This window comes from Podarcis erhardii (genome assembly GCF_964252035.2).
Source record: "Podarcis erhardii genome assembly, chromosome: W".
Taxonomy (NCBI): Eukaryota; Metazoa; Chordata; class Lepidosauria; order Squamata; family Lacertidae; genus Podarcis; species Podarcis erhardii.
Genome location: NC_138506.1, coordinates 6,978,971 through 7,001,965, shown reverse-complemented (window position 1 = coordinate 7,001,965; position 22,995 = coordinate 6,978,971). Strand labels below are relative to the sequence as shown.

The 22,995-nt window shown below is 43.4% G+C and overlaps 1 protein-coding gene across 2 annotated transcripts in view; it reads left to right on the top strand.

Annotated features, from left to right (window-relative positions):
• The window catches only part of LOC309333204 (UDP-N-acetylglucosamine--peptide N-acetylglucosaminyltransferase 110 kDa subunit-like), a 110,530-nt gene extending 92,151 nt beyond the window's left edge, over nt 1–18,379 (top strand). For both annotated transcript variants that reach the window (XM_081846608.1, XM_081846607.1), the window contains exons 16-18: nt 14,076–14,246; nt 14,366–14,730; nt 18,010–18,379. In XM_081846608.1, the coding sequence (XP_081702734.1) occupies nt 14,076–14,246; nt 14,366–14,524 (330 nt within the window). In that variant the 3' untranslated portion in view covers nt 14,525–14,730; nt 18,010–18,379. The remainder of the gene's footprint in view (nt 1–14,075; nt 14,247–14,365; nt 14,731–18,009) is intronic.
• The last annotated feature ends 4,616 nt before the right edge of the window (nt 18,380–22,995 follow it).

The window sequence follows — 22,995 nt, the reverse complement described above, 5'->3', positions numbered from 1 at the left end:
AAGAAAGAGATAAGATACTGAGTGCGCATTTTCAGAAGACCTTAGAGATCAAAGATTCAAGAGTGGAAATTTACAAGGACATCCCGAAACACTTACTTGAACTCAGATCTAACTACGGAGATTTATTGACATTATTGAGAAGCAACAGAATCGTCTTTAGATGGGAGTTCCCCCAGGGACTATCCTTTACCTTTAAAGGGAAAAAAGTTAAAATTAAATCTGCTGAAGACAAGGAAAAATTTTTGAGCGACTACGGAGAAGACCTTCAGAAAGGAACTGAGGAAGAACTAAGAGCCTTAAGATCTGGACCATTAAGTTCTGCACTTACACCCTTGGGATTTGACGAGCCTGGGAAAGCGATACCACCGTCAAAGGAGGAAGAACTTCTGGGAGCAGTAGGAGGAAAATAGAACTACTTCAACATGTCCCTGCAACTATTAAGTTGGAACATTCATGGTCTGAATTCCCGAGAAGAGGAGGAAAATTTTTCATTTATTAAAAAAGGAGCAATTGGACTTAATTTGTCTACAGGAAACACATGTAATTAGGCTTCACAGGAAAGTTTTAATTAACAAAAGACTAGGTCAAGAATTTATTTCATCGGATAAAGTAAAGAAGAGAGGAGTTGTTATCTATGCAAAAGAAAGCCTATCACCAAAATTTCTTTTTAAAGATGAGCAAGGAAGAATTTTGGCAATTGAAATTCAAACCCAAGGAGAAAAATTTTTGATTTTAGGAATTTACGCACCAAATGAGGGGAAATCGGAATTTTACAAAAAGTTGCATGAGACAATGTTGGACTATATGGACTACAACAACATCATTATGATGGGAGATATGAACGGAGTGGTATCTACGAACATGGATAAAGCACAAAAACAGATTGTAACAAAAGAGGGCAGACTACCGAAAACTTTTTTTGAACTGACTGACAATATGGATTTGACTGACATTTGGAGAACTAAAAATCCCCTAGGTAGAGAAGGGACGTTTTTTTCTGAAGCCAAAATGACATGGACTAGAATTGACCAAATATGGATAACTAGAGGACTGGCACCTAAGACAAAAAAGGTGGAAATCTGCCCAAAAACCTGCTCTGACCATAATGCTGTAAAGATGGAAATGAAACTAACACCTATCGGTTCCTTCAGATGGAAGATGAATGACACCTTATTAAGAGATCAAGAGATTGTTAAAAAGGCCCAAAAGACCTTGAGAGACTATTTTGAAATAAATTTGAAAACCACGGTTGAAAAAAGAGTAATCTGGGATGCAAGCAAGGCGGTCATGAGAGGGTTCTTAATACAACAGAATGCAATAAAAAAGAGATCCCAAAATGAGAAAAAAGACAAAATTTTGGAGAAAATAAAAGAGGGAGAGAAGAAATTAAGATTGAAACCAAAGTCACAAGAGATTCTGAGAGAAATTAAATTATATCAAGTACAATATATGAAACTGATAAATCAGGAAGTAGAGTGGAAAATTAAACAAATGAGACAAAAGACTTTCGAGTCAGCTAATAAATGTGGTAAATTATTAGCGTGGCAGTTGAAAAAAAGACAGAAGTTAAATACGATTAAAAATATTGAGATGGAAGGGAAAAATATTCAGAATCCGGTGGAGATCAGAAAGTGCTTCCAGAGATACTTTAAACAACTTTACCCTCAAGGGCCACAGAAAGAGACTGATATAGAACAATTTTTAAGAACTAATGGATTACAAAAAATATCTCAAGAAAATAAGATAATGTTGAACTATAAAATTACAGAACAGGAGATTGAAGGTGCCATTCAGAATATGCAACTGGGCAAGTCTCCAGGGCTGGACGGGCTAAGATTATTTAATTCAACCACTAAAGGAGGTCTGTAATGAAATTATGGAGGGGAAGAAGGCGCCGGAGTCGTGGAAAGAAGCTTTCATCACACTTATACCGAAAAGAGATTCTGAAAAGACACAACTTAAGAGCTACCGTCCCATCTCCCTTTTAAATTTGGATTACAAAATTTTTGCAGATATTTTAGCCAATATATTAAAAAGAAAATAAAAAAAATCCTTCCAGTAGCACCTTAAAGACCAACTAAGTTAGTTCTTGGTATGAGCTTTCGTGTGCATGCACACTTCTTCAGATACACTGAAACAGAAGTCACCAGACCCTTCTATATAGTGAGAAGGTGGGGAGGGGTATTACTCAGAAGGGTGGTGGGAATGGGTGATTGGCAGATAGCTGTGATGAGCCTGTTGACGACTCTTAACGACTGCAATAGGTCTTACAGGAAAAAGCAAGGGGTGAGAAGGTGAAAAATGGCTTTGTCATGTATAATGGGATAAGAATCCAATGTCCTTGTTCAGACCAGGTCTCTCCATGGTTTTAAGTTTGGTAATAAGTTGCAATTCAGCAGCTTCTCTTTCCAGTCTATTTCTGAAATTCCTTTGTAATAGAACAGCTACTTTGAGATCTTGTATAGAATGTCCTGGGAGATTGAAGTGTTCTCCTACTGGTTTCTCTGTCTTGTGATTCCTGATGTCAGATTTATGTCCGTTTATTCTTTGGCGTATGGTTTGGCCTGTTTGTCCAGTATAGAGAGCTGAAGGACACTGTTGGCATTTGATGGCATACACAATGTTAGACGATGAGCAATTAAATAGTCCCGAGATGGTATGTGTGATGTTGTTGGGGCCAGTAATGGTGTTGTCCGGGTGTATGTGTCAGCAAAGTTGGCATCTGGGTTTATTGCAGGCTCTGGTGCCAGTGTCCGTGTTAAGTCTGGTTGTAGTATTATTGTGGGTTAGGGGTTGTTTAAGATTGGGTGGCTGTCTGTAGGCAATGAAAGGTCTTCCTCCCAGAGCTTGAGAAAGAGAACTGTCATTGTCCAGGAGAGGTTGTAGATCTCTGATGATGCGTTGTACTGTTTTAACTTGGGAGCTGTTTTACATAAAATTGGACTCAGACCCCACACAAGAATACAAAAAAGAACTGAACAAGATTGTTAAGGAGCTACCCCCCCCACATCCAAGAACAGATCCTCACAAACACACCAACAGAACCTCGACCAGGAACTTTCTGAGGAGATTTCACCCCTCCCATATCCAAGAATCTCCTGAGGTCTCTGCTGACTCTACAGAGAGGAGGAGCAATGTACTGCTCTCTACTTAATTAGTCAAGTGAGTGAATCAGTGTGTGTGAGAGAGAGTCAGTCAGTCAGTGTGTCGGAGAGAGAGTGTAAGAGATCGTGTTTATAGATAAGATTGCTGCTAAGAGCAGCTGCAGGCACTCAGAGTATAGCATTGATTTATGCTCAGAATATTTAGCTCTGTATATAGTTTGTATCATAGCTGTAGTTATAGAATAAAGGAGGATATTCTACAGAGCTGCTCTCCGAGTGGTTTATACTCTGCAAGACTCTGCAAAACGCTGCTGCGCAACGACTGTATTATTGAGACAGTGAATCCGGTGCTCTCAGCTCCAAGCTGTGAGTCCACAGCACTGTGACCTGTTCCTGTGAGAAAGGTGGTCTCTGGCAGTGCTACCCAGCCCGCCTAGCCCAGTCGGGGCTGTAGTGCATGAGTCCAGTTGGTACACTGGCTCAAGGGCGATGCTGACATCGGTTATGGGCCCAGTCGTCTGACCAGTCGTTGTTCCAGTCATCCCAGTCGTCCCAGTCGCCAGAGGTTTCTGTTGCTGATTGCTGGACGGTGGAACGGAGGCTGCATGCTGGACTGATTTGTGGTGCCTAGAAGCAGAGCTGTGTTGGAGCAGAGTGCTCAAGCTGCCGCTGTTGCTGTTGCTGCTGCTTGAGGTATGTTGCTGACTGCCAAAGAAAGAAGATAGCATCCCTGTTTGCCTGTTAATTGCGCTCTGAGTGGCAGAGAGAGTGGCTGAAGGAGTCCAAGGCTTTATCTGTGTTTGCATGAGGGAAGTGTCTTGCTCTAAGTAATAGCAGACATGGCCTGTGCACATTCTGGCCAGATGGCTCTGTCCTTTCCTCTCCTCACGCCTGAAAACTATGCAGTTTGGCAAGTTAAGATGAAAGCGCTTTTACAGAGGGAAAAGCTATTTCACACGATAGAAGATGACCCTCCAGATAAGGATGATGATGATTGGGCTGAGTGGCATGCTGCAGATATGAGAGCCCGAGGGACAATTGTTTTGAGTGTTTCAGACCACTTGCTGGTGAACTTAGAGGGTCAAGAGACTGCACAAGCTGTTTGGCATAAGTTGAGAGATATGCATCTGAGACAAAATGCTGGTTCCAGTGTGATTTTCTTCAAGAAGCTGTGCAGGTTACAGTTGCAGAAAGGTGGTGATTTGCCTAGCCATCTATCTCAGTTAAAGCGTCTCAGACAGGACCTTGTTCAGCGAGACCTGGCTATTTCAGAGGCTGTGTTTGCAATGCTGCTGATAAATAGCCTAGATGATTCTTACGATGGAGTAGCTGCCCAGATTTCTACACTGCCTTCTGACCGGCTAACAGAAGATTATGTGTCTAGCGTGCTCTTGAATGAGTGGGATCGCAGACAGGCTGTTAGAGAAAGCCGGGACTGTGCTGTTAAAAATGTGCTTGAAAATGTGCCTGAGTCTTCAGCAGGGGAAGGTGAAAGTGAAACTGCTGCTGTTAAAGCACTAAAGTTGAAGCGGTGCTTTTCATGTGGAGCACAAGGCCATTTGAGTTTTCAGTGCTGCAAGAAATCTTCAAAGAAGAAGGGAAACTTCAGAGGCAGAGGGGGAGGAGGACGAAATCCCCAAGCACCTGCTACTTCAAAGGCCTTGATCTCTCGCTGCTGCAATCAACGTGGGCGGAGTTTCTTCGTGATCGACTCTGGCTGTACCAACCACGTAGCCAAAGATAAGGATCTCTTTGTTCAGCTTGAGAAGCAAGAGAAAGAAATTCATCAAGCAGATGGGACAGTTCTCACGAGTTTGGCTAAGGGAACTGTGTTCTTAAAGAGCCTGAATGCAACTATTAAGAATGTCCTGTATGCGCCTGATATTCAGGACAATTTGTTGAGTGTTTCCCAGCTTGATCATCAAGGTTTTAAGGTGGTGTTTGCTAAATCTCGCTGTGAAATTCGTCGAGATGGCAAGCTCATTCTATATGCAAAATGTGTAAATGGTCTGTATCAATTGCCTTTTATTTCAGGTACAGATACTGCAGAAGCAACTGAGAAAGAGTGTTGCAATTTGTCTGTAGATGAGAATGAGAAGTTGCATGACCAATGTATTCATTATTACCACCGTGTTTATGGTCATTTGAAATTCCAGGCTGTGGCAAAAATGCCTGATTTGGTTCAGGGTATGAAGCTGAAAGAATGTCCCTACCACATGAAATGTGTTTCTTGTGCTGAGAGTAAGGCAAGGCAAGCTCCCAAAGGTACAGAGTCTGGGAGAGAGGCCAAGAAACCATATGAAGTCATTCATGCAGACTTAGTGGGGCCTCTAGCGCTCTCTAGAGGCAATTCAAGGTTTTTCATGGTTTTGATAGACTCCTACTCTAAATATGCATGGGTCTATTTGCTGCAGAAAAAGTCTGAAGCCTTTACCAAGTTTCGTCAGTTTTGTAAATGGCTCAGGAATGTACATAATGAGAATGTACGTTGTATTTTCACTGACGGGTGGAGAGTTTTGTTCAGAAGAGTTTGAGGCTTTTCTTTCTGAACAGGGCATTGAGCATAGGACTGCCACGCCCAGATCGCCCTGGCAGAATGGTTTATGTGAGAGAATAAGCCAGACCCTGCAGCAAGGAATCAGAACGCTGTTACATGATTCGGGGCTGCCCAATCCTTTTTGGGCCGAAGCTCTTTCGTTTTTCTGTCACGTGTATAACAGGAGGTACCAGTCCGCAGTAAATTGCACCCCATATGAGATGCTTCACGGAAGGAAGCCATGTGTGAAGCACTTTAAAATTTTTGGTTCGGAGGTTTGGGTGCACACCTCGCAGGGTGACAAACTGAGTAAGCGTGGAGAACATGGTGTTTTCCTAGGATATGAGAAAGGGTCTTATCGTGTCCTGATCACAGACACGAAAACCATAAGGCTGACCAGGAGCATTGATGACAATCCACAATGGGACAGAGTTGGCGTTTTTCAGTGCCATCCCATTTGTGATGATGGTGCAAGAGGGGCAAAGAAAGTTAAGAGGGAGGCAAGTTCTGATGTGATTGATAATCCTGATGCCAATGTAGATCCAGATGATGGCACAGATTATCAGAGCCCAAAAGCCTCAGGTGAGTCTGACATTGATTCAGACTTAGCAGCTTCATATACTTTAGCTCCCCATTCTCCCAAAGAGGAGGAAGCACCAGAACAAGAGGATCAGAAAGGTTTTGCGCAGATCTGAGAGAACAACCAAGGGGGTACCACCGAAAAGGTTTTCTGAAGAGTTTGCAAAGGCTGCGGTCACATGCAACTCTGGTGGGGTTTTTAAACCTAGCATGAAGTGTGCTGAGAGTAGTAGCACAAAACGCTTCATTTATTTCCTTACCTGACATTTGAAGGATCAGGATTGAAGAAGCAAGCATGTGTTTAAAGTGGTTTGTTCAAATCTGCCTAATTAGCAATGTCAATTTGTATTTGAGGGAAGAAATGTGTGTGAAGATTTGCCAGAAGCTGCTTATTCATTTGTGTATTCACAATGTGTATTTTGTGTAAACTACAGGTTGAGATTTTTGCTTTAACTCTTTCCTAATAGACACAGAGTGGTTGTAATAACTATAATGGTGTTGATAAAGTGTCTTAGATAAAGGGGGAGAGAGATACCTGCAAATATGTTACCAAGGTTGTAAGCAGAGAACAACTTTTGGAGTGTGTGTGTAAATTGCAGTTATGTTAAAGATTCTTGAATGGTCGGATGAAATGGGGGAGGATGAGGAGATTTCACCCCTCCCATATCCAAGAATCTCCTGAGGTCTCTGCTGACTCTACAGAGAGGAGGAGCAATGTACTGCTCTCTACTTAATTAGTCAAGTGAGTGAATCAGTGTGTGTGAGAGAGAGTCAGTCAGTCAGTGTGTCGGAGAGAGAGTGCAAGAGATCGTGTTTATAGATAAGATTGCTGCTAAGAGCAGCTGCAGGCACTCAGAGTATAGCATTGATTTATGCTCGGAATATTTAGCTCTGTATATAGTTTGTATCATAGCTGTAGTTATAGAATAAAGGAGGATATTCTACAGAGCTGCTCTCCGAGTGGTTTATACTCTGCAAGACTCTGCAAAACGCTGCTGCGCAACGACTGTATTATTGAGACAGTGAATCCGGTGCTCTCAGCTCCAAGCTGTGAGTCCACAGCACTGTGACCTGTTCCTGTGAGAAAGGTGGTCTCTGGCAGTGCTACCCAGCCCGCCTAGCCCAGTCGGGGCTGTAGTGCATGAGTCCAGTTGGTACACTGGCTCAAGGGCGATGCTGACACTTTCTATCTTCTACCTAAAATACACAAACCAGGAAATCAGGACGCCCCATCATTTCAGGTATTGACACTATTATAGTGGGTGTCTCCGGTTATATGGACTCTGTTCTGAAACCATATGCCATCAGTGCTCCCAGCTATGTACGTGACACCACAGATTTTCTGAGGAAAATACAATCTTTAAATAATCTTCCTAACAATACTATACTAGCTACTATGGATGTGGAATCTCTGTATACCAACATCCCACACAACGATGGTTTACAAGCTATAAGGAACACCATTTCAGATAAAACCACAGCGGACTTTGCTACCAAACTCTGCCAATTTGTCCTTACCCACAACAACTTCAAATTCGGTGATGACCTGTTCCTTCAGATCAGCGGCACAGCAATGGGCACCCGCATGGCCCCACAGTACACCCGGCTGACACATACACCCGGACAACACCATTACTGGCCCCAACAACATCACACATACCATCTCGGGACTATTTAATTGCTCATCGTCTAACATTGTGTATGCCATCAAATGCCAACAGTGTCCTTCAGCTCTCTATATTGGACAAACAGGCCAAACCTTACGCCAAAGAATAAACGGAAATAAGTCTGACATCAGGAATCACAAGACAGAGAAACCAGTAGGAGAACACTTCAATCTCCCAGGACATTCTATACAAGATCTCAAAGTAGCTGTTCTATTACAAAGGAATTTCAGAAATAGACTGGAAAGAGAAGCTGCTGAATTGCAACTTATTACCAAACTTAAAACCATGGAGAGACCTGGTCTGAACAAAGACATTGGATTCTTATCCCATTATACATGACAAAGCCATTTTTCACCTTCTCACCCCTTGCTTTTTCCTGTAAGACCTATTGCAGTCGTTAAGAGTCGTCAACAGGCTCATCACAGCTATCTGCCAATCACCCATTCCCACCACCCTTCTGAGTAATACCCCTCCCCACCTTCTCACTATATAGAAGGGTCTGGTGACTTCTGTTTCAGTGTATCTGAAGAAGTGTGCATGCACACGAAAGCTCTTACCAAGAACTAACTTAGTTGGTCTTTAAGGTGCTACTGGAAGGAATTTTTTTATTTTGTTTTGACTATGGCAGACCAACACGGCTACCTATCTGTATATTAAAAAGAGTGTTAACTGAAGTGATACATAAGGATCAGGCAGGCTTTCTACCAGGCAGACATTTGTCTGACAATACAAGGAACATAATTGATATTTTGGAGTTGCTGCAAATGAATATTAATACAAAAGCAGTATTAATTTTTATTGATGCGGAGAAGGCCTTTGATAATATTTCTTGGAACTTTATGAAGGAAAATCTTAAGGGAATGGGAGTGGGACAGGGGTTTGAAAATGGTATAAATGCAATCTATTCAGAACAAAAAGCAAAATTGATAGTTAACAATGTGGTGACAGAAGAATTTAAGATAGAAAAAGGAACACGTCAGGGCTGCCCTATCTCTCCATTACTATTTATTTCGGTCCTGGAGGTGCTGTTGAACATGATTAGAAGGGATCGGTTGATTAAAGGAATTCAGGTCGGAGCTAAACAATATAAATTGAAGGCCTTCGCAGATGACCTGGTTTTGACATTACAGGAGCCAGAATCTAGTACGAAAAGGGTTTTAGAATTGATTCAAGAATTTGGTCATGTGGCAGGATTTAAATTAAACAAGCTTAAAACTAAGGTTTTAGAGAAAAATTTAACATCAATGGAAAAAGAAGGGTTTCAGAATGAGACAGGTTTAATTGTGGTTAAGAAAGTGAAATACCTAGGGATCAATATGACTGCAAAAAACTTGAACTTATTCAAAGAAAACTATGAGAAATGTTGGTCAGAAGTTAAAAAAGATTTAGAAATTTGGTCAAAATTGAAGCTTTCCTTGTTGGGTCGAATCGCAGCTATAAAGATGAATGTATTGCCAAAAATGTTATTTTTGTTTCAAGCTTTGCAGATTGTGGACAAGATGGATTGTTTCAAGAGGTGGCAGAGAGACATTTCTAAATTTGTCTGGCAGGGCAAAAAGCCCAGAATAAAATTTAAAATATTAACTGATGTGAAGGAAAGAGGGGGGTTTGCCCTGCCAGACTTTAAACTTTACTCTGAATCAGCGGCTTTCTGCTGGTTGAAAGACTGGCTGCTTCTTGAGAACATTGACATTTTGGATTTGGAAGGTTTTAACAATGCTTTTGGATGGCATGCATACTTGTGGTACGACAAGGTTAAAGCGCACAAAGCTTTCAAACACCATATTGTCAGGAAAGCATTATTTAATGTCTGGATAAGGTACAAAGATTTACTGGAAAGCAAGACCCCAAGGTGGTTGTCACCCATGGAGGCAAAGGCTCTGAAAAGACTCAATATGGAGGCCAAATGGCCGAAATATTGGGAGATATTAGAACAAGAAGGAGATAAATTGAAACTGCAGAGTTTTGAGAAATTAAAAGATAAAGTGCGAGATTGGCTTCATTATTATCAAATAAGAGAGGCCTATAATTTGGACAAAAAATTGGGCTTCCAGGTGGAAAAATCGAAATTGGTAACAGAATTGTTAGAACCTAAAACTAAGATTCTTTCAAGAATGTATAACTTGCTGTTAAAATGGAACACACAAGATGAAACAGTTAAATCAGCTATGATTAAATGGGCACAGGACATTGGTCATAACATTATGTTTGCTGACTGGGAAAAGTTGTGGACCACCGGTATGAAGTTTACGGCATGTAATGCCTTAAGAGAGAATATTATGAAAATGATTTATAGGTGGTACATGACCCCAGTCTGGCTTGCTAAAATTTATCACCTGCCTGATAATAAATGTTGGAAATGTAAAGAAAATGAGGGTACATTCTTTCACCTCTGGTGGACGTGCCCAAAGATTAAGGCTTTCTGGGAGATGATATATAATGAACTGAAAAAGGTATTTAAATATACCTTCCTTAAGAAACCAGAGGCCTTTCTCCTGGGCATAGTCGGCCAATTGGTGCCAAAGAAAGATAGAATGTTTTTTATGTATGCAACAACAGCAGCAAGAATACTTATCGCAAAGCATTGGAAGACACAAGATTTGCCCACCTTGGAAGAATGGCAGATGCAAGTAATAGACTATATGGAGATGGCAGAAATGACTGGCAGAATCCGAGACCTGGGAGAAGAAGCGGTGGAAGAGGACTGGAAGAAGTTTAAAGACTATCTGCAGAAACACTGCAAAGTTTATGAATGTTAAAATGATGTTGGATATAAAAATAATATGGCATTAGGGATACAGGTTTAAAAATATGTAAAAATGTAAGAGAAAATGGGTGAAAGACTAAAGTTATATTATGTCAAAAGTAAATAATATGTTAAAGGTGTTTAAATATAAGGAGGAAAGTTTGGAGACATAATAGAATGATTTTAATAATTAGAAATGAGTTTTGAAAGTAGGTAAGGATTTGCTGTATACGATTGGGTAAAGATGAACACAAAAAAGGGAGGCGTGAGGAAGTCAAGAAAGGAAGTTTTTGTAAGCATAAATTTAAAAGTTGGAATTTTCATTTTTTAATCTTTCTATTTGTATTTGTGACTGTTTTTGTTTCACTTTATTTTTGTGGCTGTTATGTTTCTTTTTTTTCTGTAAAAGCAAATAAATATATATTTTTTAAAAAATAATTTGTTAAAAAATCCTGAAGTACAGTCCCTGGGGGTTTAAGCTCAGACTTCAAAGAGATTCTCATCATGGTGCTTGATAACGGAGGTGTTTGGTATTTTTTTCTTCTTCTCTACTTAACATCTACAATTGGTTTTCAATGCCAAGCCTCATTAAGAACTTATTTTTTTTTAAAAAAAGAGGACAGATGGATTTCTGTTTATAATTAGGCATTTAATTGTGCAGCTTTACATAAGACTTGAAAGACTTGATAAAGATGGAAGAGGAGGCAAGATGGCTCTTGCTAATATGAAGCAGCATGAAAAAATATATTCCTCCCTTTCTTTGAGGCGAGTAGGCGTTATGCGCTGACTGATTTTGCAATGATTTGAGATAACAACTTGGAACAATATACAGTGCATTATGAGCGAGAGAGAAGGCTAAGTGGTGTCTAGCAGCGCCCCCCTTTAGGGCCCAGAGGGGGGAGAGTTTCAGTCTCCAAATGACTGATATTTGTGGAATACAGTTTCATTGTAATATTGCAAACAGTTTTGCCTAACAATTTAACTTGGAAGGTACTGGTTCAATAAAGGTCAAAAGGAAGATTTGGACAATTAATGAGTTGCCGCGCCATTAAACTTCAGATAACAGATTTGGACAATTTCCCGGATTGGAATGGAGTCAGAGGAAGCTGCGCTGATAAAAAGACTGTTGGAAAAATGTATACTAACAAAGCTGTATTCGACGGATGAAAGTTTATTATGTTTGACATGATTGAGAATCATGGACTCGGGGACGAAGAATTATAAAGCGTCAAAATGGAAATGTGGAAAATATGGAAACAACGAGGAGAGGCAGGACTGAGATGTGGAGATATGTGTCAGGCCTGGCCTCTTCAGATCACCACACAAACGCTTCTTGTTCTTTTATAACTTTATTGCGTATTAACAAAACAATCTTATAAACGGTTCTTAACTATTATTCCTCAGAGTCACTTCTTTCAGATACCTTCTGAGCTCTGCTTCTCCGTGACCAGCCACTCTCAAAATGGCGAAGGCGCCCTTCCCTTCGCTTTCCCGCTCTTTTTTCTACCCTCCTGGCTAGAGCTGGCCTGTATCTCCCCTCCTCCCAATCTGAGCTAGAACTGAACCCTGGCCTTTCCTGGGAACAGCCGGTCCCTCCCTCTTGTTCCTCTTGCTCTCTTCTACAGTGGTGCCTCGCAAGACGAAAAGAATCCGTTCCGCGAGTCTCTTCGTCAAGCGGTTTTTTCGTCTTGCGAAGCAAGCCCATTGACGGATTAGCGCTATTAGCGGCTTTTAGCGGATAAGCGGCTTAGCGGCTTAGAAAAGGGGGGGGAAAGGAAAAAAACCCCGCAGGAACTCGCAAGACATTTTCATCTTGCAAAGCAAGCCCATAGGAAATTTGTTTTGCGAAGCACCTCCAAAACGGAAAACTCTTTCGTCTAGCAAGTTTTCCGTCTTGCGAGGCATTCGTCTTGCGGGGCACCACTGTATTAAATTCACTGCTCTCCTTCCCCCCTTGGGGAATGCTTTCTCCCTCTGAGAAACCGGAAACTTCTAACTCTTCCCTGACATCATGCTTCAGAGATCCAGATCGTGGGGAGCTCCGAAAAATTTATAATTATAATTTGGACTATAATTTGGTCTTTTGTATTGTAGTTTTTTATTTTAATTGGAGTATTATGATTGGATATATTAACTGGATGTTTTTATTGGAAAATCAATAAAAATGATTTAATTTTTTTTTTAAAAAAATCTTAATTATGTGATCGACTATCTTGCTTTCTGTGGCCTTTTTTGTAGCTCTTGCCGGGAGACACGGTCCTCTTTAAGAAGCTCTTAGGTTTTGGGTTTTTTTTTTGCAAACTCTGGATATCTTGCCAGAGGTATTTTAGGTAAGGATATTTCAAAAAAATTGAGTGAAATTTTTCTATATGCCACTTCTGCGCCCAGTACATTGGTAGCAATGAATTGGAAAGGGGAACCAGTCCCAACGCTATCAGATTGGAAATTCAAATTACAGGAATACATGGAAATGGCGCAAATAACCAAGAGATTGAGAGGCAATACAAAACAATAATTTAGTCAAAAATGGGAAATGTGTAAGATTTACTTATAGAAATATAATAGTGGTATAATATCGATGGCAGCTTTCAAATGACCCTTGTTTAAAGGTATAGTGGAGAAATAAGGTAAAGGGTACAAACTGTTGTAAGAACGTATTGGAAAATACAGAAAGAATAAGGTAACAATGAAGTACATTAATAATATCTATCTATCTATCTATATATATATATATAAATTAATATTAATGTATTTCATTGTATATATATTGTATATATATATATATCCCGCCCATCTGTCTGGGTTTCAACACTAGAAAGGAACTTTGCATCGGGTAATGATAGGAAGTCTGCTTAACGTTAGGAAGAGGATCGGAAAAAGGAGACTGCACAAATTTAACCCAAGCTTAATTTTTGCCAATTCATAGAAGGAAGATTTGGACATGGATACTTACTTTTTTTGTTGAATTAGGAGTGTGTATATTATTTATTCAGGTAGGTAGCCGTGTTGGTCTGATGCAGTCGAAATATATATATTTTTTAAAATGTCCAGTAGCACCTTAGAGACCAACTAAGTTTCTTCTTTATATTATTTACATTGTTATACATTGTTATATTAATATTAATATTATATTATATTTATATTGTTTATATTATTATTCAGTGTGTCCGAAAAAGTGTGCATGCAAACGAAAGCTTGTACTGAGAACAAACTGAGTTGGTCTCTAAGGTGCTACTGGACCATATATGTGTGTGTGTGTGTGTGTGTTCATTCATGAATTTCAATAAAGTTAAAAAATAAAAAGCTTTGGATATCTTGTTTTGCTGCCTTACTGTATTTTAATATTTTGTTGGGAGCTGCCCAGAGTGGCTGGGGAAATTATTATTATTATTATTATTATTATTATTATTATTATTATTAACCCTCATTTGTTTGCCTTCCAGGCGATGTGGCTGGGCTACCCGGGAACCAGCGGGGCTTTATTCATGGATTATATTATCACCGACCAAGAAACGTCCCCGGTGGAAGTGGCGGAGCAGTATTCCGAAAAACTGGCTTACATGCCCAATACCTTCTTCATTGGCGATCACGCGAATATGTTCCCACACCTGAAGGTATTTGAGAAGAGGGCAAGCGGGAACAGTCTGCTTTTTACTGCCGTCTTTTTTCTTGGAAAAAGGCCCAAATCCAAATTGTCGCGTTTTTTCAGACACGTTGTACATATTTCTTTCAGAAAAAAGCAGTCATCGACTTCAAATCGAATGGGCATATCTATGACAACCGAATTGTTTTGAACGGCATCGACCTGAAAGCATTCCTCGACAGCCTGCCTGATGTGAAAATAGTGAAGGTCAGGAAAATTTGGGCGTGTGTAGGTGGTTTTGGAGTCTAACTCCTAATAATAATAATAATAATGATAATAATAATAATAAACTTATTTGTATCCCGCCCTCCCTGGCCGAAACCTGGCTCAGGGCAGCTAGTAACAAATATATCACATTAGTATAAATTCAAACAATTATTATTATATTATTACTGCGAAGTAAATACATCAAAACAAAACCATACATAAAGAATAATATCCAATAAAAGAGAAATGTAATGGTCGTAAGGGGTTACTTGTGCGTAAGTTGCCTGCAAGTTCAGTCACATTGCTTGGTTCACCATGCCTTGGCTGACAGCCCACACTCCGTGGCCGGTGAGAAGAAGGCGCACGGTCTCCAGGAGTGTTGGCTCCCTCCCGGCTGGAGCAACACCGCTCCCACCGCTCGGTCTGACGCGTCTGTCTCTAGCCTCATCGGCTTCTGCAGATCCACGTGCAGGAGCTGTTCCTCCGATGCGAACGCCTTCTTTAGCCTATCGAAAGATCGTTGGGCACTTTCGGTCCAGACGAATTTCTTTTTGCTACTGAGACAATCCGTGATGGGTGCGGTCAAGTGGGCGAAGTTCTTGATGAACTTCCGGTAGAAGTTGCTGAACCCGAGGAACCTCTGCACATCCTTTCGTGTTTTGGTGGCCTTCCAGTCCAGCACCGCCTGCACCTTGCTGGGGTCCATAGCTAGGCCCCGGTCCGACAACCTGTACCCCAGAAATTCCACTTCCCTGGCGTGGAATTGGCACTTCTCCAGCTTGACCCACAACTGGTGCTTCTGCAGTCTCTTCCCTGACATCCTCGACATGCTGCTTCTCATTGTCCGAATAGATTAGGACATCGTCCAGAAATGCTATGCAGTTCTTGTACAGCAGGGAACCCAACACGTGGTACATGAAGGCTTGAAAACAGGCGGAGCCTGACTGTAATCCAAATGGCATGACTAAGTACTCAAAGGCCCCTAGTGGGGTGAACATGGTGTTTTTCCATTCGTCCCCCTCCCTCATCCTAATCAAATTGTACGCTTCCTGGAGGTCCAACTTGGTGAAGATCTTTCCCTTCCTCACCCGTGTTAAAATGTCATCAATCCAGGGCATTGGGAAGGTCACGGGTTCTGATACAAGGTTCAACGCCCTATAGTCTACGATCAATCTGGACTCATTCATGTCATTTTTGTCCACAAAGAACACCGGACTGCCCCCCACTGCCTTAGATTCTCTTATGAAACCTCTTTTCAAGTTCTTATCAATAAAGTTCCGCAACTCCTGCATCTCCCGGTCCGACATGGCATACAGCTTGCCCACCGGCAGCTGAGCCCCTGGGAGTAAGTTGATTTGGCAGTCAAAGGGCCTATGTGGCGTCAGCCTGTCCGCCTCCCTCTTGCTGAAGACCTCCTGTAAGTCAGCGTACTGTGGCGGCACCTCTCCTCTTGGCTTCACTGTCGTTGCTGCCACTCTGGCCAACCTCAACCTGGGTTTTTCCCCCCCTAGACAGTGTTCCAAACAGTGAGTTGACCCAAAGGTGACTGTCCGTTGATGCCAAGCCACCACTGGATCATGTAACACTAGCCAGCTCATGCCTAATATTATCGGGGGTCCTGCCAGAGTGGCCACATGAAAGGCAATGGTTTCTGTGTGCCTGGAAACTCTCATTCTCATTGGTGGGGTTTGATGTGTCACCTCCCCTCCCAGCAGCTCCCTGCCATCTATTGTGGTGACCTGGAGGGGAAAATCAAGTGGCAGCAAGTGGAGTTGGTGCTCTAGTGCGAACTCCTTGCTAAAAAAATTACAGGAGCTGCCTGAATCCAGCATTGCTTTCACCTTGACTCGGTGCCCATTTGGGAGTTCTAGTACCACCTCTATCGCTATTGACGCCTTGGGTGGGTCTGGTTGGGGCACTTCCATTAGTTGCTCGCCTGGCTGCTGTGCCGCCCTGTGGGCAGCCAAGCGTTGGCGTTTCCCTGCACCTTGTCCTCCGCCACCTCCTCCTCGCTACCAGCGGTTCCCACCATCCCTTGCCCAGCCTTTCTTTGTGGACAAGCCCTGGCAAAGTGTCCTGGCTGTTGGCAGAGGAAACACTTCTTGGCGCTTTTGCCAGCCTTTCCCTCCCTTTTCCATCCTCGGTTGGCGCTTGAAACCTCTCTCGCGCGCTCCATCGATTTCCATTGGCTCAACGGGCCCGGAAGGCTGCCTTGGCATCTCAGGAATGCGGTAGTCAGGGCAACGCTCTCCTCTCCCTTCCCGCCTTTCCAAAGCGCGCGCTTCCTGCCGAGCTCCTATCGCAAGCGCAGCTTTGGTCAATTCATCCATAGATTGCGTCACGGTTGGGTACAGCCCCTCCTCAAACAGCATCCGTATAGGCGGGTCATCCAGGTCCCATTCTAGCCGGTGTATCAGCATTGCAAAACGGGACCAATAGTCTCTAACGGATAGGTCCCCCTGCTTGCACCTCATCAGCTCCCGTTGGGTCACACTCTGCCCAATTTGGCTTGAATACATCGCGTCCATAGCTTGGAGAAACTTCCGTACGTCCCTCATGTCATCATTCTGCGTGGCCATTAGGGACCTGACCCATTCGTGCGCCCCATCCTGAAGGTGCCCCATGATATATGCCACCCTCTGCATCGTCAGCAAAGTCATCGTGCTGCAGTTCCAAAGCGTACTCTATTTCCGTTCGGAACGCGTTATAGTCCTGGGGCTTCCCCCCAAACTTGTGTACCAGTCCCGGCACTTTCTTTGCCACTGGGGTGGGTCTAACCTGCGCATCCTGAGTTCGCCTTTCATCCAGCCGCGCCGTCAGCAGAGCTACATGCTGCTCCAGGTCCCGGTTCCTCTTCACCAAGTCCTGCACACCCGCAGCTTGCTCCGCTGCACCGGCACCTCCAGTCTGGCTCATGGTTCCCTGCCTGTGCACAAGTAACTTCAGGGACTGACGGATTGCTGTAATGGTCGTAAGGGGTTACTTGGGCGTAAGTTGCCTGCAAGTTCAGTCACATTGCTTGGTTCACCATGCCTTGGCTGACAGCCCACACTCCGTGGCCGGTCAGTCGCTTGCAGAATCCGTCAGTGGGCGTTTCTTGAACCTCTTCCAGCATAAGAGCTGTTTGACGCCAAGTCTCCTCCTACTTTCCCTGCGCGGGACTCGTCTGCGCAAGTAAGGGGAAGGCAGAGGCGTGTCAGCGCTCTCTCCACTAGTCTTTGGCGAAGGGTCTTGGAGCCCTGTCTCCAACTCCTCTATCTCCTTCTCTTCTCCACTGGTGTTACGCTGAATTCCTTCCCCCCTGCTGGTCCCCTCTCCTGCATCGTTTTGGAGCCTTGCCTCCGCCTCTCTTTCTGATGTCAGTTCCCTGACAAGAAAGAAGGAAAAAGTAAATGAGAAAAAGGAAAAAATGCAAAGAAAAGTAGACAGTCAAAGGATAAAGAAAAGTATTGTATTTCAATACAACAAACACTATTTTACAAAATAATAATAATAAAAATAGACTGCATATCCCTTCTGCCCTTAAGGTCTTCCAACGCCAAAATTACAGCTCAGTTGCTCTATGGTATTCCAGTCTGGCTGCCAGGGTTTACCCAGTTGGTTGAACAACTACAGGCAGCTTTTCTCTTCAAGATTTTCACTGTCCCACGCTGTGTACCCTATGCAGCCTTGTGTCTAGAGGGAGGTCAACACAAGGTAGAGACTGTCACCTGGGCGAGATTTCTTCTATGCTGGTTAAACATCTGCCTTACATCAGATAAAGATCCTCTCCTCAGCGAAGTTTTGTTAGACCCCTTTCTTTCCCCAGGGCTACAACAGTTTAACAAGAAGGTATAGTAACTTGGGCTGTCAGTGGAACTTTTGCGATTGATGTCCCTACCATCTGCCAAGGCTATACAGTGGTGCCCCGCAAGACGAATGCCTCGCAAGACGAAAAACCTGCTAGACGAAAGGGTTTTCCGTTTTGGAGGTGCTTCGCAAAACGAATTTCCTATGGGCTTGCTTCGCAAGATGAAAATGTCTTGCGAGTTTTTCCGACTTTTTCCCCCTTCCCCCCCCCTTTTTCTAAGCCGCTTATCTGCTTATCCGCTAAGCCGAAAAGCCGCTAATAGCGCTAATCTGCTAAGCCGTCAATGGGCTTGCTTCGCAAGACGAAAAAACCGCTAGACGGAACGGATTCTTTTCGTCTTGCGAGGCACCACTGTAATAAAAACTAGATTGTGGGATATTGAACGCCAAGAACTAACAGTAGCAGCAGAGAAAATGTGTTCCCCTCTTTATTTTCAACTTTCTTGGGCACATGAAATTAACCATAATTACCTTGAATTACAGATAGGTAGCCGTGTTGGTCTGCCATGGTCAAAACAAAATAAAAAAATTCCTTCCAGTAGCACCTTAAAGACCAACTGAGTTAGTTCTAGGTATGAGCTTTCGTGTGCATGCACACTTCTTCAGATACCAAGTATCTGAAGAAGTGTGCATGCACACGAAAGCTCATACCTAGAACTAACTCAGTTGGTCTTTAAGGTGCTACTGGAAGGAATTTTTTTATTTTACCTTGAATTAATTACCTTGCTTAACCCTCAAGAAAGAAGGGCATTTTCACTGGCCAGGTTTAATTCAAATCCATCCAACCTCCTTTGGAGAAGGTTCTCAGGCAGGGTGGAAGGAGAAAGAACTTGCCCATGTGAAGCCCACCTGGTGGAAACCCTCACACATATGGTTCTTAATTGTAAACTATATGCTGATCTCCGTCAGCAATTTCTAGATCAACTCTTTATCCCCAAATGGAAACCAGAGTTGGAGGTCATACATTTTCTATTACTGGGGAATGATTAGGAGCTCACCAAGTTAGTGGCTAAATATCTCTGTTTGGTTTTTTGTCGTCGAAATACACTGCATCTCCCTGGAGACCTAGAGATGTGACAATAGACTGCTCTACCTCCTTTCTTTTAGCAAAGGTTTTGTGCCACTGGGGAAGTGGTAATTCTGTATTGATTTGTTTTGGATGTTTGTATGTGATGCCAATAAAAGGTTTGATGATCATGAAATACTTTTTCCCCTCACTGTATATATGGAAAATGTTTGCAGTGTATGGAAAAAAAACATAAAAAACTGAAAAGAAAAAACTTAAAGAAAAAAGAGAAAGCACATTATCCACAAGTGAAGAGCTTTCCCACAGGCATCGGACCAGCACATGAGTAGTAGTAGTAGTAGTAGTAATAAAAATCATTTATACCCTGCCCATCTGGCTGGGTTTCCCCAGCCACTCTGGGCGGCTTCCAGCAAAAGATTAAAATACAATAAAGAGAAGCTTTTTCAATCTATTTTTTTCCCATGGCTTTTAAAATCGTGGCCCAATGCAAGATAGTTCTTTTAAAATCACAGTGGTCCCTTGGTTCTCAAACTGAATCTGTTCCGGAAGTCCGCTCCGAAACCAAGGCATTCCACAACCGAGGCACGCTTTCCCATGGAAAGTCACGCAAAACGGATTAATCCGTTCCAGACTTTGAAAAGCAACCCCTAAAACAGCAATTTAACATGAATTTTACTATTGGATTGTGTTTTTAATATTCAATTGGCTGGGGAAACCCAGCCAGATGGGCGGGGTATAAATAATAAATTATTATTATTCTCTTAACAAGACCATTGATTCATAAAATGAAAGCAATACTCCATGTACTGTACTCTAAAATAAATAAGACAGTATTGTAGGTAATGAAAATTTAATAATTTGTTTTCTGACCTGCTCTGATGATAATCATTGTTTGGAGGGGGGCTTTGTTCCATTTCCGCAGTCACAGTCCATCCATCCATCCATCCGTAGCAAAAGTCATTGCTTGGAGGGGGGGCTTTGATCCACTTGCCTATGCTTGGTCAAGGGTGTGCAAGTTGCAATCCAGCAACATCCAAATGATGTTGTTGATCAGGCATCCCCAACCTTCGGCCCTCTAGATGTTTTCGACTACAATTCCCATCATCCCTGACCACTAGTCCTGTTAGCTAGGGATCATGGGAGTTGTAGGCCAAAACATCGGGATGGCCAAAGGTTGAGGATGCCTGTTGTTGTTGATGATGATGATCATTGTAATGATGCAGCTTCCTTCCTCCCCCCACCCCCCAAGCTATACATATACAGTGGTCCCTTGGCTCTCAAACTTGATCCGTTCCGGACATCCCTTCCAAAACCAAAGCGTTCCAAAACCGAGGTGTGCTTTCCCATGGAAAGTCACGCAAAACGGATTAATCCGTTCCAAACTTTTAAAAGCAAACCCCTAAAATAGCAATTAAACATGAATTTTACTCTTGAATGAGACCATGGATCCATCAAATGAAAGCAATCAGCAACGTACGGCAGTCGCACAATTGGTAGCTGAACCGGGTTCCACCCAGTCGCAAAAGCAAAAGCGCCGCCCAAACAAAAATGCAAAAGACGGCAAAAACAGACCTCAGCAGAACACTCAAATCTAAAGCATCGCGCTCAAATCAGAGCATGTTCTGCTTCCGGAAAAAAATTCCAAACCGCAATACAGTGGTGCCTCGCAAGACGAAATTAATTCGTTCCGCAAGTTTTTTCTTCTTGCGAGTTTTTCGTCTTGCGAAGCACGGTTTCCCATAGGAATGCGTTGAAAATCAATCAATGCGTTCCTGTGGAAACCGCCTTCAGACCAGGTCCGGGGACAGTCTGTCCCCCGACCTCTTCTGAAGGCTGGGGGGGGGACAAGGGCTTTTCTTCCCACCGCCAGCCTTCAGAAGGCTGTTCTGAAGGCTGGCGGTGGGAAGAAAAGCCCTTCTCCCCACCTCCCGCCCCGCAAGCTCCGGGGACAGGAGGGCTTTGCTGCCGACCGCCAGCATTTTAAAAGCCCCCGGGACAGCGGAGGTCTTCTGAAGGCAGACGGTGGGCGAAAGTCTTTGCTCCCCCCTGCCTGCCTTCAAAAGCGCTACGCTTCTCCGCTATCCCGGGAAGGCAGGCAGGGGGGAGCAAAGACTTTTGCCCCTCTTCTGAAGGCTGGCGGTGGGCGAAAGTCTTTGCTCCCGACAGCCAGCATTTTAAAAGCGGTCCGGGATAGCGGGAAAGGGCAGCGCGCTTCCCTGCTATCCCGGACCGCTTTTAAAATGCTGGCGGTGGGGAGCAAAGCCTTTCGGCCCCCGCCGGCCTTCCTGGACGTCTTCTGAAGGCCGGAGGGGGGTGAAAGGCTTTGCTCCCCACCGCCAGCATTTAAAAGAGGTCCCCGGAGATTTCCCTATGGGCTTTCTTCTTGCGAAGCAAGCCCATAGGGAAATTCGTCTTGCGGAACGACTCAAAAACGGAAAACTCTTTCGTCTTGCGAGTTTTTCGTTTTGCGAGGCGTTCGTCTTGCGAGGCACCACTGTACTTCCTTCCAAGTTTGCAGCGCTTGGCTTCCAAGTTGTTTGAGTCCCAAGGTGTTTGGGAACCGAGGTGCCACTGTGGTACAAATGGGCCAGCACCCAGTTGCTTCCCCCCCTTTAATTATTATTTTTTAAAAAATAATTGCTACTGATTTTCTTTCTTGCCCGTTTCCCAACTCCTGTATGCAGCAAATGTCTGGCATAATGGGGACCTGCCAAAGCTAGATGGCTTTCAGGCAAAATTTATACGATCTCTGCTGCAGGTACCTAACTGCGTCCCCAACTCCGTACTTCTGTTGGAAGCTGGTGAATGCCCAATTTCAGCTAGAGCGTGGTGGGCTGCCCTAAAACATTGGCTCAGGATTTCAGTGTTTAATCTAGGGAAGGGTCTGTACCAACATTTGACCAATGAGGAATTTGTCAGCAAATGGCAGAAAACCATGGCTAAAAAAGCCATCTCTATTGGTCTGTCTCCCCCCCAACTGTATTACCTGGGTTATGAAGGCGCCCAAAAGGTTTTAAAGCAAAGATTATGGGACAATGCACACAGTGACTTGCGATCTCGATCACACGCAGTCTGTAGTCCGCTGGCAGCAGGAGTTCAATATGGGTATGTCTTTGAGTTAACATCTTACATCAAAAACCTGACAGTACCTAACTATCGAAGGCTTTTCACCAAAGCCAGACTAAATGTCTTCCCCTCTGCAGTGCTGGATGGTAGGTTGAGAGGAGTTCCCTACCAGGACAGACTTTGCTCGTGTGCTCAAGACATCGATTCCATAAATCATATTTTGTTGCTGTAATGGGATGAGGGGCTGCTTGTGCGTGAGCGCTAAGGTTCTCACAGTTTTGTAGGTAGTTTTAAAACTCTCCCTCTCCGCGGAGCCATCAGTGCGTGGCTGCCTTAATCGCTGGCAGAATCCGTCAGTGGGCGTTTCCTGAATTTCTTCCAACATAAGAGTTCCTTGACCGAAAGTCTCCTCCTTGATTCTCTGCGTGACAGCTTTCTGCGCAGAGTGGGCGTCCCAAGGGGAGGTCCTGAGCTCTCACCACTGGCCTCGCTTGAAGCGTCTCTGAGCCTAACCTCCGACGCTGTCTCCTCTCCCCCTCCTTCTTCAGCGGTGAGTTTCTGCGGGAACTCT